This window comes from Nuphar pumila, chromosome 6, assembly GCF_984573655.1.
Source record: "Nuphar pumila chromosome 6, dmNupPumi1.hap1.1, whole genome shotgun sequence".
Classification (NCBI taxonomy): domain Eukaryota; kingdom Viridiplantae; phylum Streptophyta; class Magnoliopsida; order Nymphaeales; family Nymphaeaceae; genus Nuphar; species Nuphar pumila.
In genome coordinates this window covers 124,351,088-124,366,784 of record NC_143254.1, presented here as the reverse complement: position 1 = coordinate 124,366,784, position 15,697 = coordinate 124,351,088, and the positions used below count along the sequence as shown (strand labels likewise).

Genomic DNA, 15,697 nt, shown 5'->3' with positions numbered 1-15,697 from the left:
ATAAAATAAGTAGAAGCAAACTTTCTTTTAAACTCAAATCTCCAAACATCACAAATACTTGAGCTACTTTGCATAAAAAATATAATAATATCCCATAAAAAATCTGCGATTTTTTTTTAAACTCGAACCTCCAAACTATGTAAATACCTGAGTTACTTTGCATAAAAAATATAATAACTTTTCATAAAAAATCTGCCAATTTTTTTTTAAACTTGAGTTGACAAACCTCGCAAATACTTGAGTTACCTCACTTAAAAAATTTATAAAATTCTCATAAAATAAGTGTAAGTGAACTTTCTTTTAAACTTGAACCTCCAAACATTGCTAATACCTCAGTTACTTCACATAAAAAATATAATGCCGTATAAAAAATTATATATATATATATATATATATATATATATATATATATATATATATATATATATATATTCTTTTAACTCGAACCTCTAAACTGCGTAAATACCTGAGTTACTTCGCATAAAAAATATAATAACATTGCATAAAATAGTTGTAAAATTTCTTTTAAACTTGAGCATTCAAGCTGTGAATAATAACCATTATTTGCAAGGATGAGTTAGTTCGCAAAAAACATTTGCGAACAATGATAACATCCCTATATATCCCCCTTGTCCAGCAAAAAATACTTTGTGTATACGGGTTTTGAATTCGTGGCATCTCATTGACTTGGTAACATTCACTTTTTTATGACAAAGACCCTTATCAAGTATCAGATCACTTAACGGGCTCACCTCAATTTAAGGTAAACCTCGGGTGGAGTCATCGATATCTATGCCCTTACAAGACCCACCACTTAAAGGCACTTGTTTGCATTCGCCAACACCCAAGACCTGAAAACAATCAAGAGTCACCCCTACTGAACGAGGGAAGCCCTCATGAGTGATTGTGCTATAATTTTATTTGGTCCGTGAAAGCTCAATTTTTCTTGGTAGTTTCCCATATTTTCCTGAAATTATGACTTGAGTATCAATGTTTTTTTTTTACCAAGAAACTAGGGTTAGGCAGACCCCCACCAGTTATACAACTCATACCATTGGGTTTTGAACTTGCAACATTTCAACACAAGGTGAAGGGAACTAACTGCGCCTACCAAACAAGTGGAGCCCCCGTTGGTGACTTGAGTATCATTGTTGTTACACTTTTAGAGTTGTTTTGCTGCACCTTGCAAGGGGTGCAAATGAATTGGATATATGGTAACCTTGATATGAAACCAACACAATATTCTAAGGGCACGTTTGAAATTGAGAAAGATGTACAAAAAGTTATACAAAATAGAAAATTCGTACGGTTTTTCCAACCCTACCAAATGAGAGAAAAATTTTCTCTGGGAGAGTTTTTTCTAAAAATATACTTTTTGATAAGAAACATTCCACCATAGGTGGAGGTAGAGGAATGTTTCCTACCATGAGAAAATGGTGAGGTCTAGTCCCCACCACCCATCTCACCACCACTACCACCCACGATCTCACCATCACCACCACCACCACCACCCACCTCTCAAAAAATTGACCTCCCCGTGATGATTTTTCACTATCCATTACCACCATCCATCTCACCATTGTCACTATCACCCACCTCCTAAAAAATGGTACTGGAGAAACTCCACCACCACCACCCATGATAATTTTTTACCTCCACCATCCATCTCACCACCTCCTGAAAAACCGCCCTCCCCACCATCAATCACCACCATCCATCATCCATATCCTGAAAAATGGTGCGGAGAAGCTCCACCACCTCCCCACGATGATTTTCCACTACCACCATCCATCTCACCCCCACCACCACCATCACTCACCTTCTAGAAAATCGTGTCAAAAAAGCTCCACCACCACCCCCTCCTCCTATCTCTTATTTTTTTAAGATTTTCTATTTTTTTTCTCATAAAACCCAAACAAGTGAAAATTTTTATTTTAGAAAAATTATCATATCAAAACTTCTCATAGGCAAAATTTTATTTTCTTATGAGAGTTTTTTTTGCTTCCAAATGTACCCTAAGATAATGATCTTAAAATAAGATATAAATGCATGGCTTAATATGATTTAAACGTACACGTTTGAAGTTTTCTAGTTTTTTTTTAAAGTCTGATTATCATTTAAAATTCAGTTTCAGATTCAATTTTACTACAGTGGATATAATTTGGATTTGAATTCATATCTGGATTTGTTGTTTGATATTCATAAGTGGATTGCACATCCATGCATCTGCTTATGCCGATTAGATAACAAAATTGCATCGATCAGTATTATACAAGCCAAATTGAGCCAAGCTTGAGGTGTTCAAGCTCCACTTATATAACTCATATAGACGGAGCCTCATTCAAGCTTGAACTTCTCGTAATCCAAAATCCTAGATCCAACAATAGATGCTTAAATATTGATTTGTCAAGCCTAGTTTTTTCATGGGATCACTTGTATAATATGAGTGAGCACTCTCCTAACCACCTCTTGGGATGATAAATGAATTGAACGAATTGAAGAGAGGTGTTCAAGCTTGGCTTGCTTTTGGTAGCCAGTCGACCTTGAGCTAGCTCATTTATAAATAAATTTTATTTTTAAAATTAAAAAAATAATAGAATTTGCACTTTAAACATATTGATTGAAGTTTAAACTAACTCGTTTACAAAATTAATGTATTATTTCAAAGTTGTATGCAACAAGATTTGAACTCAGCTTATTGTTTGCAAGCCAAACACTTCAACCATCTACACTATGTGCATATATACATAAAGTGATTGGTTCCTCCTAACAATCGGAGGGTATGGACAGTCTTAATTTTCATTTTTTTTTAAATCCAACCTTATATATGTGATTTATATGCTCTATTTAGTAGAAATCGACTTTTGGATCACGTGAGCAGGTATTTATCAAACTTCAAAAATCAATGGCTCAAAATTTTTATAAATTTAAAGACTCATAAAATCATATTTTCTCATTGAAAAGATATGATCCAATAATTGGCCAATAACATCTGTAAGGTGGATTTTTTAATTTATAACCCGAAGACCTGGTCGCGTTGACTCAGCCTACCATACCAGCGGTCGTCATGCCCATAACATAAAACTCCAAGGCTAGGACTCCTGCCTCCGGGTCCTATGCTATGTGTTGCCTTGTGCAAAGTAGCAACACTCATGAGAATCGAACCTTGACTGCCAATCTAGCAACCAAGGCCCCACCCTACTACGCCAACTCCCCTTGAGGCTTGAAACATCAAAATTCAGCATTGTTCACACTTTATGAACAATTAGGATAAACCAATATTTATATATAGAGAGAGAGATAGTAACCCCTAATAGTAACAACAATTTCATCCAAAATGTGTGAACCTCCTTTTATTAAAAAAAGAATGCATAAGTGGCACAAACAAAAAGACATTCTCAAAATATAGTAAGACCTTGTCCCCAAAATGCTTGAACCTTCTTTAAATAAAATCACTTAAGAGGCACATGCATGAGTAGTGTAAGGGCATTTACATGCAAAGGTCAAGACATTTGCAAATGTGAGAGTATTTAGTTTATGTCCCCAAAATGTGTGAACCTTTTTTTACTAAAACTCCATAAGGGGCACAACCAGGAGGACGTTCACAAACGTGTGAGGATATTCACATGGAAGGTCAGGACATTCGTCAATGTGGGACTGTTTAGTTAAAGGAGGTTTGTACATTTTGGGGACCATAGTTGTGAAGTGCCATGAAGAGCGAGTGAATGCACTTGAGTTTAAAAAATTTAAGCATCAATGTCAAGTTTTATTGGAAGCACCCGATGATGTATTCAAAGGTGAAAGATTGAAGTTATTATGATTGAGGAACAAATATGACAACAAGGCAAAGAGAATAAAGAAATTAGTTTGTATTGGAGGTAATGTCAGTTATAAGATAGATAAGCAGTTGAGGGCATTCTTATTGTACTTCTTGGGCACTTGTGTATTCATCAACACTAGTGAAAAGTTGATTCATGCATCATATATGCAACTGATGCAAGACTTGGATCACATTAATGAATATGCATAAAAAGCAGATTCACTTGCATACCTGTATGCGTGTTTGAATCATGTGAAGCGTGAAAGAAAAAACATGGCTGGTATGTTGGTGTTGTTGGATGTACGAATATTGATTTAATTTGTTTGATATGCAAACATGATTTTGTAATCTTTATATATTAATTTGTGAATTAATATGTGTATTAATTCTTATAGGTTTGGATATTGAAGCACATATCCATTGGAAGACCCCTTGGACGTGACCTAGTCCCTCAACTTTTATGTATTGCTATGTGGAGTTGGTCACGCATTATAGGCAACCTAGACTCTAAGGAGGAGACGAATGATGAAGGAGATATGAGACCTCAGTTGTGAAGGGCCTAATGCGCAGAAAAGTTGCGCATGATGACCATAACACATGTAAGTATATGTGAAATAAGTAGTTATATTTTTATAACTAATGCAATATAGGACACTACTCATGAATAAAACTTCATTATATAGTTATTGTGGTGCCCCTACGAAGACTGATATGGAGGAGGATGTGGTTGTCTAAGCTATGAACCTCAAGAAGAAGGATATTTGGTTGCACAACATGAATGAAAATGAAAGCCAAATGGGCAATCCAGTGGTCCAGTAGTTTGAGTATGCTCAACAACCTAGTCATCCTCCCGTAGTTAACAAAAGCTTCTCAAACTGTTTGAAGGATCATATTACCTCATGTTGTTCTCCTTTGAACTTAAAAACTAAACAACCTAGTCATCCTCCCGTAGTTAACAAAAGCTTCTCAAACTATTTGAAGGATCAGATTACCTCATGTTGTTCTTCTTTGAACTTAAAAACTGACACGACATCAGTGATGACATCAACTTGTATTTTATGGTACATGTCGGTTAAGAGAACGTAGCTATTGACAACCAGGAGTTATCAAGCAGTTCCAATGCAAAGAGGGACATTGGAATTGTAATGAACTTATACATATATTAACTATGTTTATAAATTTACTTTCATTATAAATTTATTATCTTGCACACACACACACACACACACACATATATATATATATATATATTACAAATGAAATGACAAAGAGCAAATTGGGGTGAGAAGATAGAAGCCTAGAAGGACTGCAAGTGGAAAGAGTGCAGACGTAGCTCTTGTAAGAGCTGAAATTTGTAGGTTGCAGGATCTGCTTGAAGCAAAGGTCATTATACATAATCAACAAGAGTTTTTATGATCTCAAGAAATGTTGCTTTTTTGCAAGGACAACGAGCTCTATATCAATGATAGAGAGCTTGGGGAGCTAAGAGTACAAGGGCAGAATACATAACATCTACAAGATTAGTTGACTTTAGATTCCTCAAAGTTGTGATCAAATTTTTGAACAATTTTTTGTTGTATAGATACATTTACAAAGAGTCTGGATTTGGTGCAATATGATTGTACAAAAAATTGTGCATTAAGCACCCCATCACCATCTGTCAGATCTTGGGTCCCACAACTGAGAGGCCTTGTCCCCAAGATGGAGGGTGATCAGGTGCTTAATGCACAAATATTTGTCATGATCATCACATTCACAAACAATTATAAATTGTATATAAGCATTGCATATTCTCAAGATCAATACTATAACCATGAGATCGATTACATGCTTCGTATAGACGCTAATAGCAAAACACAACAACTATACATAGTTGTTGTGTTTTTTTCTTTCATGCCTCTACCTTTTATTTTACTTCAGGCACACTAACGTCTGATATTTTTTACCTGATATTCTTTTTTTTCTCAAACAATAACATTAGCATGAGACAAAACATCTTAAGAAGAAAAACTAAGAGCTTATCACATAGGGATAGAATTGAAGAATTAAAACACTGCTATATTAAGTGTTAAACACCCATACATAGCTTAGAGTATGGATTTAGAAGTTGGTTGATTCTTAAAAAAACCTTTAAGGAAGAAAAAAAGGTCACCAAGTTTTTTTAAAAAAAGCACAAGATGGGTCATGTCTTTCATTAAAGGGAGAAGAAGGGGGTGCCATAAGCTTACGAGAATCTCGACAGTTTTCTTCTTAAGAAGATTGCTTCAGAGATCTGAAACATGCATAATGTTCATGAGAAGCTCTTTTCGAAAAACAGTCACACGAGGATTAACAATCATAGTTGATAAAATAGAAGTTGTGATTGTTGGTCACAAGGTCATTCTTGTTGTGACCAAACAATCACATGTTTTAAGGGATGAGCATTCTCAAGTGAGAATTAATATCACAACTTGAGAAAGTGGTTTGTTTATGACCTGCAATCACGAGATCTTGAGAAAATCCTAGAACAAGGCATTGCAAACATGTCTTATGAGTTTTAGAGCATGTTTGCAATGCCATGTGATTCTTATGTTTTCTCAAGATCTTATGATTGTAAATGACAGTCACAACACTTTCTAAAGGTTAGTGAAACATGAGAATAGTACAATTGGTGATTGTTTTTGCCTTAAATCTTGTTGACCTTGTAACCAACAATCATAACTTCTACTTTGTCAACAGTGAATGTTCATCTTTACCTCTGACTACCTCTGACTAAAGCAAACATGTGTTAGCACCCTATTTCCAACCAATTGAATTGGCCTGGATCATATGGATTGGAACTTGAGAACAGACTCCAAATGAAGCTGATATGACTTGTCTAGCCATTAGGTTGGAATGAATCATGGAATTCGACTTGTAACAAGGGCTAAATTCTATTCGGATCCGTGTTATAAATTGGGTACATTCCCAATAGGCATAGATATGAAAGAATATTTTTAGTTTTTTTTGTATAGAGGAGATCCATAACATGTGAACGGGTTGAGTGAACTTAAAGGAGCCGGATCCATAGCTGAGATATTTGGGGAATGGATCCACATTCCAGTTCCTATCAGATTTGATTTGGTTTAGTTTCAGGCCAAATTCGGTTGTTCGCCCAAACGGGTCTGACACAGTTTCACCCTTGATAGATGGAGTCGATTTTGGGACAATCGCCAATGGAAAGTAACGATAAACTCATAGTACCGATATATAGGAGTGTCAATGAGTCGGGTTTACCCGGACCTGACATGGACCAAACCCTTAGGGTCCGGGTATGGTGACAAATAAGAAGACCCGATTAAGACCTGAGTTCGAACCCGAAAGTCCGATTAATATATGGACCCAGGTATAGTTTGTAAAATTTTATACCAGACCCGGGCCGACCAGAGTGCTGATTAAGACCCACCATTTTTCAATGTAAAAATGCTAAAAACATATTATTTGACTGGTATGGTTCGGGTTGGTTCATGGGTCCGGTTATGGTTCTTCTTATAATAAACCCGATTAGACTAAACCCGACCCGTTGACACTATATATATATATATCCATTGGCGGTGGGGGGGTGTTTCATTCGTTCTTTTCTCGAAGATTCTTGTTCTTGGGAGGTTTTTTGCAAGAGCCAGAGGAGGAGGAGGAGGAGGAGGAGGAGGTGAGATTGTTTAGTATTCTTGCCGTTCTCCTGATATTTGATTCATCCTTCGGTGTAAACCTATGTTCTTTCGGTTATTCTGGTTCGTAATTCATGGTTTGGTGTAAATCTAGGGTTGGTGTAAACCTATGTTCTCTTTCTAGTGCTTTCTAGAATTCTTTCGTTGATGGAGATTCTTAGCATGTCTAGTTCTGAAGGTTCATGGGTTAAGGTGAGGGTTTATGAGATTAGGGGTTTGGGGTTTGGTCTCTCTTGCCCCTTTTTTTATTCTGTTTTCTACATGCATCAGATTAGGTTTCATTTTTCAAACTTCTTTGTTCTTTGTTTGGTGAGAGTCTGGGGTTAACGGATTAAGATTAGACCTTGTGTGTATTAAGGTGGTGTCCGACATGTTATTTCTCACCATATCCTCTTTGTCTGGGTTATTGTTTTAAGAAATATGGGATTTGGCCTAGAACTCATGATTCTAGCTCAATGTAGATTCTGAGTTCTATTATATGGAATCAAGGTGAGCTGAATTGTCGTCCTATTCTCTTAATGTTGTGAAAGATGTCTTATATGCAATATTGTGGTTAGATTAATGGTTTGGGTACTTTTGGGTTTTGACTTTTCTAACATCTCAGTCTCTCTGATTGCTTCATTGTGGAGCTTCTTAAGGTTTTAATTTGTGCTTGGATATTTCTCCAGTTGATTTGTGCTTTGTCTCTGACAGGTTCCGAGATTCCTTGCTTCTCTATGTTTATGCACTGCTTTCTGTCAATTGAGGCATCAAGTTGTATGCTTATTTAGGTCTCAATCATTCTATCTATATTTTTAGGTTTTTAATATATCTTTTAATTTTTGCCACTTTTTTTTGTCATCTATTTCATTTTTTTAATTGTTGGTATCTAGTTGCTATGTTATTGTTGTCGTCTCTAATGTTGTATTTGAGTAATGTAGTGAGTTCTAGGCATTCCTTTTTTGGGGTAGGAATTCACTTGTACATTTACTTACCATTCCTTGTATGGATTGTCCAACAATAGATATCAACGAAGCAGAGGCTTCAAATTCTATAAAAAAAGTTAACATGTAACTATCTCTGCAATTATAATTTTGAGAAACCTGCAAAAGAAAAGTTGTATCCATGAGGGCAGTTTTTTTTTAAGGGACAATAACCATATACAAACTTCTTTTTGACCAGTGAATGTCTCCTGTTACGTTGAAATGTTTTGTTTTTTGTTTTTTTAATGTTTCTGAGGTTATTGCTTTTCGTAGTGTCTATGAGTGGTGTGTGTCATGGTGCCAAAAAAATGGTGTGTTGGTCTGATCGGGGCATGAAAAAATAAGAGGTGGAAATGGGAAGAATAGTACTTGATCTACTAATGTGTTGTTTCTGTGTAGTATGTATTTATTGTGGATAATGGTATGCTTTGTTAGTTTGGGTGATGAGAATTCTTGAATAAGTTTCTGTCATGTAATGGGATTCAACCGCCTTCCTAGCTGCGGCCAACCGAGGTTTGTCACCTGACATGGGATGGCCACAGTTTGAAACTCAGGGGGGTGTCCCTTGCTGCAAGGTTGGAGCTGGGTGTACTCCTCAGTGTGCAGTTTGGGGGGGGGGGTACCCTCAAGGGTTTTACCAATCGGAGGCCTGCCAATGTGCGGTCAGTGATTGGAAAGCTCTAGTGTAGTTTCAGCTGGCTAGAGGTTCTTCATTGTGAAGGGTGATCAGTTTGTGACCCTCAGCTGTTATAGCTTTGTCATTATTCTCTGTTAAGTGATGTACCAATCACTGTTGGTATTGGCACAGCTGAGTGTTATCCTCACCTTCTGAGAACATTGAGATTCTTAGAGGAGAACTTACATCTGTCATGCAAATGGTAATCATAAACTATCCTGTGTTGCAGTATGGCAAAATCCATGTAATTTATTTTTAGGTTTAACAAACCATGCGGTGTCTTAACACCTAATCCCTATTCCACCTGGGAGTTCTGGCGCTGATATGATTGGCTATGTTGCAGTCTTAGTGATCTTCAATCTTCTTATAGGATGAGTTTAATAAAAGAAAGTTTAGAATTGTATATCACAACAAGACTATTTTTCATCGTTTGATACAGTTAATGTTGCTATTAGCTAATTATGTGAAGTTGAATTTCTTTGTTGAATAATATTGGATATGGTGCCAAGAATTTGGGATACGACTTTTTTAGCTTTTGTTTGTAATCCTTAAATGAATTGAGACTGATACATGTGGCAACAATCAGAACTTAGACATGGGGAAGAGAAAGTCCAGGGCGAAGCCACCACCAAAGAAGAGAATGGACAAGCTTGACACAGTTTTTAGCTGTCCTTTCTGCAATCATGGAAGCAGTGTAGAGTGTCGCATGTAAGTTCTGGATTCTAGTAATATTGCATTCATGTCTTTGCATATCTTTGTTCACTAATAATCATGATATTTTAAACCAAGCCTTCTGAGCATTTAATTGTCAAGCTTATCTGTTGTTCTATGTGATCTCCAAAATAGACAGGTCCTGTGTGGGACTTGTTTTTCTCACCAATCTCTATGCATTGTCTGAATGATCTTGGTGGTCAGGCTTTTTTAGCCCATGAGGCCATGCATATTGTACAAAAACGTTTTGGGTTAGTGAGGCTGATGCAATAATTACAGTTTGTTGTGTCACCCTGAAACTCAACTCTTGGTCTAGATGGGTCTGGCCTATCCAGCAACTACATGCCATGCAGGATTTCTGTGAGCTTCTGCTTAACACAACTGATTTGCATGCTTACCCAGTTCTGTCATCCATCTGGGGACTGGGGAATTATTGCTGGTCTTTCTAAGACCCTGATACTCTAAGATCATTCTTTTCTGAGTTGGATTAATCCTTTTGGTGGTTTGTGGATTTTCTGGGTCTTATTTTTCAGAATTTCTCTAATGTCATCTTTCTTCTTCCAGTGACAGGAAGGACATGATTGGAGAAGCTTCATGCAGGATTTGTCAGGAGAGTTACAGTACCTCTATCACTGGTAAAATTCTAGATAACATGCATATTCTTTTCTTTTTACCTCCTCTTAGGCCTGAAGCATGAAAAATGATGACTTCTGCTTGTAAGGCTGTTTTTTTGGCTCAGTGTTGAAGCCTGAGCTTGATAGGACCTGCCTTATATGTAGGCCTGACTGGGCTTGGTCATCGGGATTCCTTATTATTGTTCTTATAAATAGACCTTGGTTGGAAATACATATAAAGAGGCTGACATTTGGAGCCTGAACCTGATTAGAAGTAGGCCTGGTTATTTTCCAGGCCAGGCCATCCATCATGATGGATGCTTTGATTCCTTACCTGGCCTGCCTTATCCAGCCCAATACTAGCTCCTGTCTCCGTGTATTGCAGCCTATGTTTATATTCAACGTGCTTTATGTATAACTTGGTGCCAAGAGCATTTTATCTGGGCCCTTGTCCTGGATAGTGCGGACTATAGCTGGCTGATACTTGTGCAGATGTGGTTGCATAGAACAATATGTTTGTATAAAATAGATTATTGAATCTATTAATATGATATTGGAAAATTTTCCGCAAACTCATATTGGTAGGTATGGTGAACATCATTGCTTAGCAATTTTATGGGGAAAAAATCAGTCTAGTCTCTGTAAGATGATTCCTACTTTCAAACTGTTAGTAGCTGTTCTGATATTGAGGTGTTTTGTTTATATTGATTGTTCTTCTGGTCTTAGACACAAACATTTACCATGATAAAATTCATCGAATAGGAAATTCCCTATAAGTAGCAATAAATTCAGCATTATTTCTTATTTTCAATGTTTTTAATCAGTATTTTTATGGTTTATTAAGTTTCTTTATACTTTTGAACAATTTCTTATTCCAAATATTTTTATATTTGCAATTTTAAATGTATCTAGATTTTTAAATATTTTCTACAAAAAATATTCTTGCAAATCCTTTTTTTGTTGCTGAGAAAAAACCCAAGAGCGAGGTTTATAACTGATGTTGAGGAAAACCTGAAACAGTTCTACTGTCAGTTTTTTTTCTTTTGATAGGTGTCTCTGTCTACTATCAGTTTTATGTCTCCCATCTAGTCTGTTAAGTTCATTTTTTTTTTCTAATTCATAGTCAGTTTTTCTCAGCATAAAAAAACATGTGAATAATTCTTCCATGTGAAAATGTTTGTCATGCTATTTTCTTACCAGGGGAAAGTTGTTCGCACATGCCAGACAACAAGGCACCATGTTCTCATAATTTGTTGTATCTAATCTGATTTCTTGGCTAATGGTTAAAATATGATGCCTTCTCAATTCTGATGTGGGTTGCTCGGTTGTGTGCCTTCTTTCAATGAGAAAATAAAAAATAGACTCCAAAGTGCATCTTTCACATTTCCTTGAACAATGGTGGAAGAATGGTCCATTGGCATGTCAAATTTCTTCAAAATGAGGAGTTTGTGAAAGATGGTGTTAACTAGCTCTTTGTGGCATTTCATGGTTGTATTGTCGTCTTCTTGGGGTGGTACTAATACTCAATTTCATTTTCACTGGTTTCTTCTTCCCTCCTTGCAGCACTGTCAGAGCCAATAGACGTGTAAGTTGCTTTCTCTTACTCTTGTTTACTAGTTAAATCTCAACAATCCACGAGGGAAGTCGTTTTTTAATTTTGTTCATATGTGAATTCTGCAGGTACAGTGAATGGATCGACGAGTGCGAGAGGGTTAACAATCTTGCAGAAGATGCTGCTTAGCCTGGGTGTATTATATATGTTGAATACATATTAACGATGTAATTGTATTAAAGCTCTTTTGCCTGATGAGGTGTGCAGGTTGTATCTGTAACACCATGCTCTAGTGGTATTTGTCGCTGTACAAAGTTGGTTCTAGTGTCTGCTTATGGGTAATAGTGGTAGCAGTAATAATACCACCAATGCTCGGTGTAGCGTACCGTATGTCGTAACTGAAATTTTGACATTAATAATCTTATCTCGGAGCAGTGGTTGAATGATTTGGTCCCACCATCATGTTTTCATGAGAGAGAGAGAGAGCCATGCAAAGAAATGCATGAATCTGAGTGATGTAGCGGGTGTAACTCGTTGTACTTCTTTGTGCTTGAGATGATTCAGTACGACCATTGTCAAAGCGGAAAATGATCGTACGAGAAAAAATTGATACCTTTTTTAAATGCCCTACAATTTTTAAATTCCGTCTGATGTCTCAATTCACAAATGCTCGTATTTTTTAGGACATTTTTACCTTACCATAGTTTATCCTTCTAAACAAGTAGTTCTTGGGGTTACCTAAGTTGGCAAGATAATTGGCAATGTAATTGCTACTGTTGGGCGCCCATTTACATATGAATCTAGCAAATTTGAGGCAGCTGGTGAGACTTTTATTATTGATGTGAGATAAAGATTTATCTTCAAATGCAACTAGAATTGGAGCCACAACAACACAATGCAATGATTCAAGAATGACTTGAGAAGTTAATGAGAAAAGACATGGAATATTGGGCCATAAATTGCACTCTTTTTTATCATGTTCTTAGTCCATACATATCCATCAATATATCTATTGTGGCTAAATTTATTTCATGTACTTCCAAATGAGGTGTTTGACCCATTAACTTATTAGAAAATTTTTAGCCAGTTTCTAAAGAAAGTTTTCTATATGTTGAGATTATTTTTATTTAAGAATCCTCATAAGTAACCCCATTCTTAGGTGGTTTCCTCGGTAACAAAGAAAAAAAAAAACTTTTTCCATAGTTACCAGGAAACGAAATGAATACAAGAATCAATGCATGAAGTGAAAGGGGAGAAGCAAGTGTTAAAACAGTAGTATGAAGCGAGAAGCAGAATACAATTGTGAAGCACATGAAAAATGAAAAGTTTTTTTTTTTTTTTGTTGAAAGACCGGCTGGGGTTAAGGCAGATCGCTACCGGAACAACAGCCGCCCCATGAGGCAAAGGGATTCTGGGCTTTCAACTTGACACAGGACCCCACTTACCACATGGAATACCGCCTCGGTGATATGAAAAACGAAAAGTTAAACATATGAAAGTCTAATATAAAAGCTATAGGAAGTGAAGGGAAAACAAGTGGGAATGTATCAAGAAATGATAGGAAAACATCAAGGGAGCTAGAAGAAATCTATTAAGTAAACAACCTACTAAGGAGAAACAAGAAGTTTCGCGCTTCCAAACCAGGCTTGCAGAGAACTGAGTTTCCCCATGTAGCAAGAAGCTTCTGATAACTATGATTCTTTCCATATCCATCCCTACCTTACTCCTAAGGCTAAACTAATTTTTGCTTTTGCTTTGTTAGGACAAATTCATCCTTCCATTAACTACTGTTAGTTTAACCATGGTTACCAATTGACAATGGTTAGGTTATCAACAAAATGTACTGTTCAAAAATTACTTCTATGCCACCCAAGCACCCTACCTAGCCTTATTGCTTTGGCAAAATTCATTTCCTCTATGTGCAAAGAGTCATTTCATGATATTTAAACAGTTTCAATCAACTTCTATGATGAGAGTTAATCTATAGGGCGGATTTGGAATGGTTGAGTAATAGGAAAGTATGATTTTGACCTTAGGAATAATGTCAGGATGGATTTGAGATTAGTGCATAAGATATGGATGATTTTGGAAAAGCAAAAAAGAAGAAGTCATTTTCCATCAATTGAGGTTGAAATGTAAACCCTTTTTTTGAAAGTCCAGCTGGGGTTAGGCAGACTCGTACCAGTTATACAACGATACCATTAGGATTTGAACTTGCAATGTCCCAACACAAGGTGACGTGCACTAGCTGCTCCTACCAGACAAGCGAAGCCCCCCGTTGGTAATTTAAACCCTATAAAGAAGGCATCCCACAAGAAAAAGAACAATAATATAAGATAGAATTTGGATGCCTTAATAACATAACATATGACGGATGGCCATATTTTAGCTTATTCTAGATATTAACGAGTTTTCTATATAGCCGGGCCTAGATGAATGATGTTTATATTAATATTTTTATGTTACATCTTTAAAACACATTATAACTTATTTTTAAAAAATATAATTAAAGAAAATAAATACCCTTTTATATGGCTTAATATATATTTAAATTAAAATATAATGGCCCATCCAGGACGGACCTAGATTATGTTAATTTTTTATGAGAAATAAGATGAATACACACACATAATGTATGCATTTCAAACACATTTTGTTGAGAACGTTATGCATGGGGTTGGCTAAAACACACACATAATCTTTTTTGGCCAATGAGAAAGGAGAAAATGTGATATATGGAGATATTTTAGGGGAAAGAGAGAGAGAGATTCTCATCCGTTTACCATTAAGAGAGAGATTTTGATAAGGAATGAATCAATTTTATATAGCAATTAAGAGAAAGAGAGAAAGGGTTATATGTGGTAACTCAAGAGTTTTTGAAAAATTATAAGATGCCATGTAAGTAAGATTTTTTTTTGAAAAAACTTAAAAAATAAGGGCAAACAAATTTTTAATGACATTGTTAGAAAACATGGTAAAGATGTTAATTTACAAAATGTAATGAAGCACCTAATTTTTTACACCTATTATCCCTATGATTTTATAATATTTAAGATTAGGATTTAGGATTATGATAGAAATTTGTCACTACTTACTTGTTTATCCATACAATCTAATAGAAAACATTATTTTTTCATATTTTTTGTAGATCTAACCATATATATGTGCCATACACAGTTTATTTGCTAGAAAGCATGTTTTGGATCGTGTTTTTTGCAATATATACTCTGGTTTTCCAAGGGCTTCAAAAATCAATAACCCACAATATTCTAAAATTTCATGACTCAAAAACTCACATTTTTACATAAAAAAAAAACAATTCATAACGTGATTCCTAGCAAACAAACCATGTTGAACATATCTATATCTATGAGGTCTGGATTCTAAAAGGATTATATGAACCTGGTAAAATAATATATTTTATCTTTCTTACATTGAAAAATTGTGGATCTTAGTTGAAACTCGGGTCGAGCCCAAGTCTGGTATGAAAATTCACAAACCATACCTGGCGCTTTATATTAATCGGACCCTTAAGGTCTAACCCGGATTCTAATCCGACCTTCTTATTTATCATTAAAGCCTGACCGTATGGGGTTTGGTACGGTTCGGGTCCAGATTAAACCAGACCCATTGAACCCTTGATCACAACGCACGATAGCGCGGGCGGATCGAGGTT

The 15,697-nt window shown here is 36.0% G+C and overlaps 1 protein-coding gene across 1 annotated transcript; it reads left to right on the top strand.

The window, feature by feature from the left end:
• The first annotated feature begins 7,392 nt into the window (after positions 1 to 7,392).
• LOC149836042 (transcription elongation factor 1 homolog) lies at positions 7,393 to 12,472 on the top strand. The gene is made up of 5 exons (XM_090008944.1): positions 7,393 to 7,487; positions 9,731 to 9,852; positions 10,420 to 10,490; positions 12,033 to 12,054; positions 12,150 to 12,472. Exons 2-5 carry the CDS (start codon positions 9,740 to 9,742, stop codon positions 12,208 to 12,210), a joined length of 267 nt encoding a protein of 88 aa, XP_089865070.1. The 5' UTR covers positions 7,393 to 7,487; positions 9,731 to 9,739; the 3' UTR covers positions 12,211 to 12,472.
• Positions 12,473 to 15,697: the final 3,225 nt, after the last annotated feature.

Bases quoted from the DNA above. Each gene is read 5' to 3' on its own strand.
- LOC149836042 (XM_090008944.1), top strand. From the start codon at position 9,740: ATGGGGAAGAGAAAGTCCAGGGCGAAGCCACCACCAAAGAAGAGAATG. The intron at 9,853-10,419 runs GTAAGTTCTGGA...TTCTTCTTCCAG, and splicing joins AGCAGTGTAGAGTGTCGCAT to TGACAGGAAGGACATGATTG. The intron at 10,491-12,032 runs GTAAAATTCTAG...CCCTCCTTGCAG, and splicing joins TTACAGTACCTCTATCACTG to CACTGTCAGAGCCAATAGAC.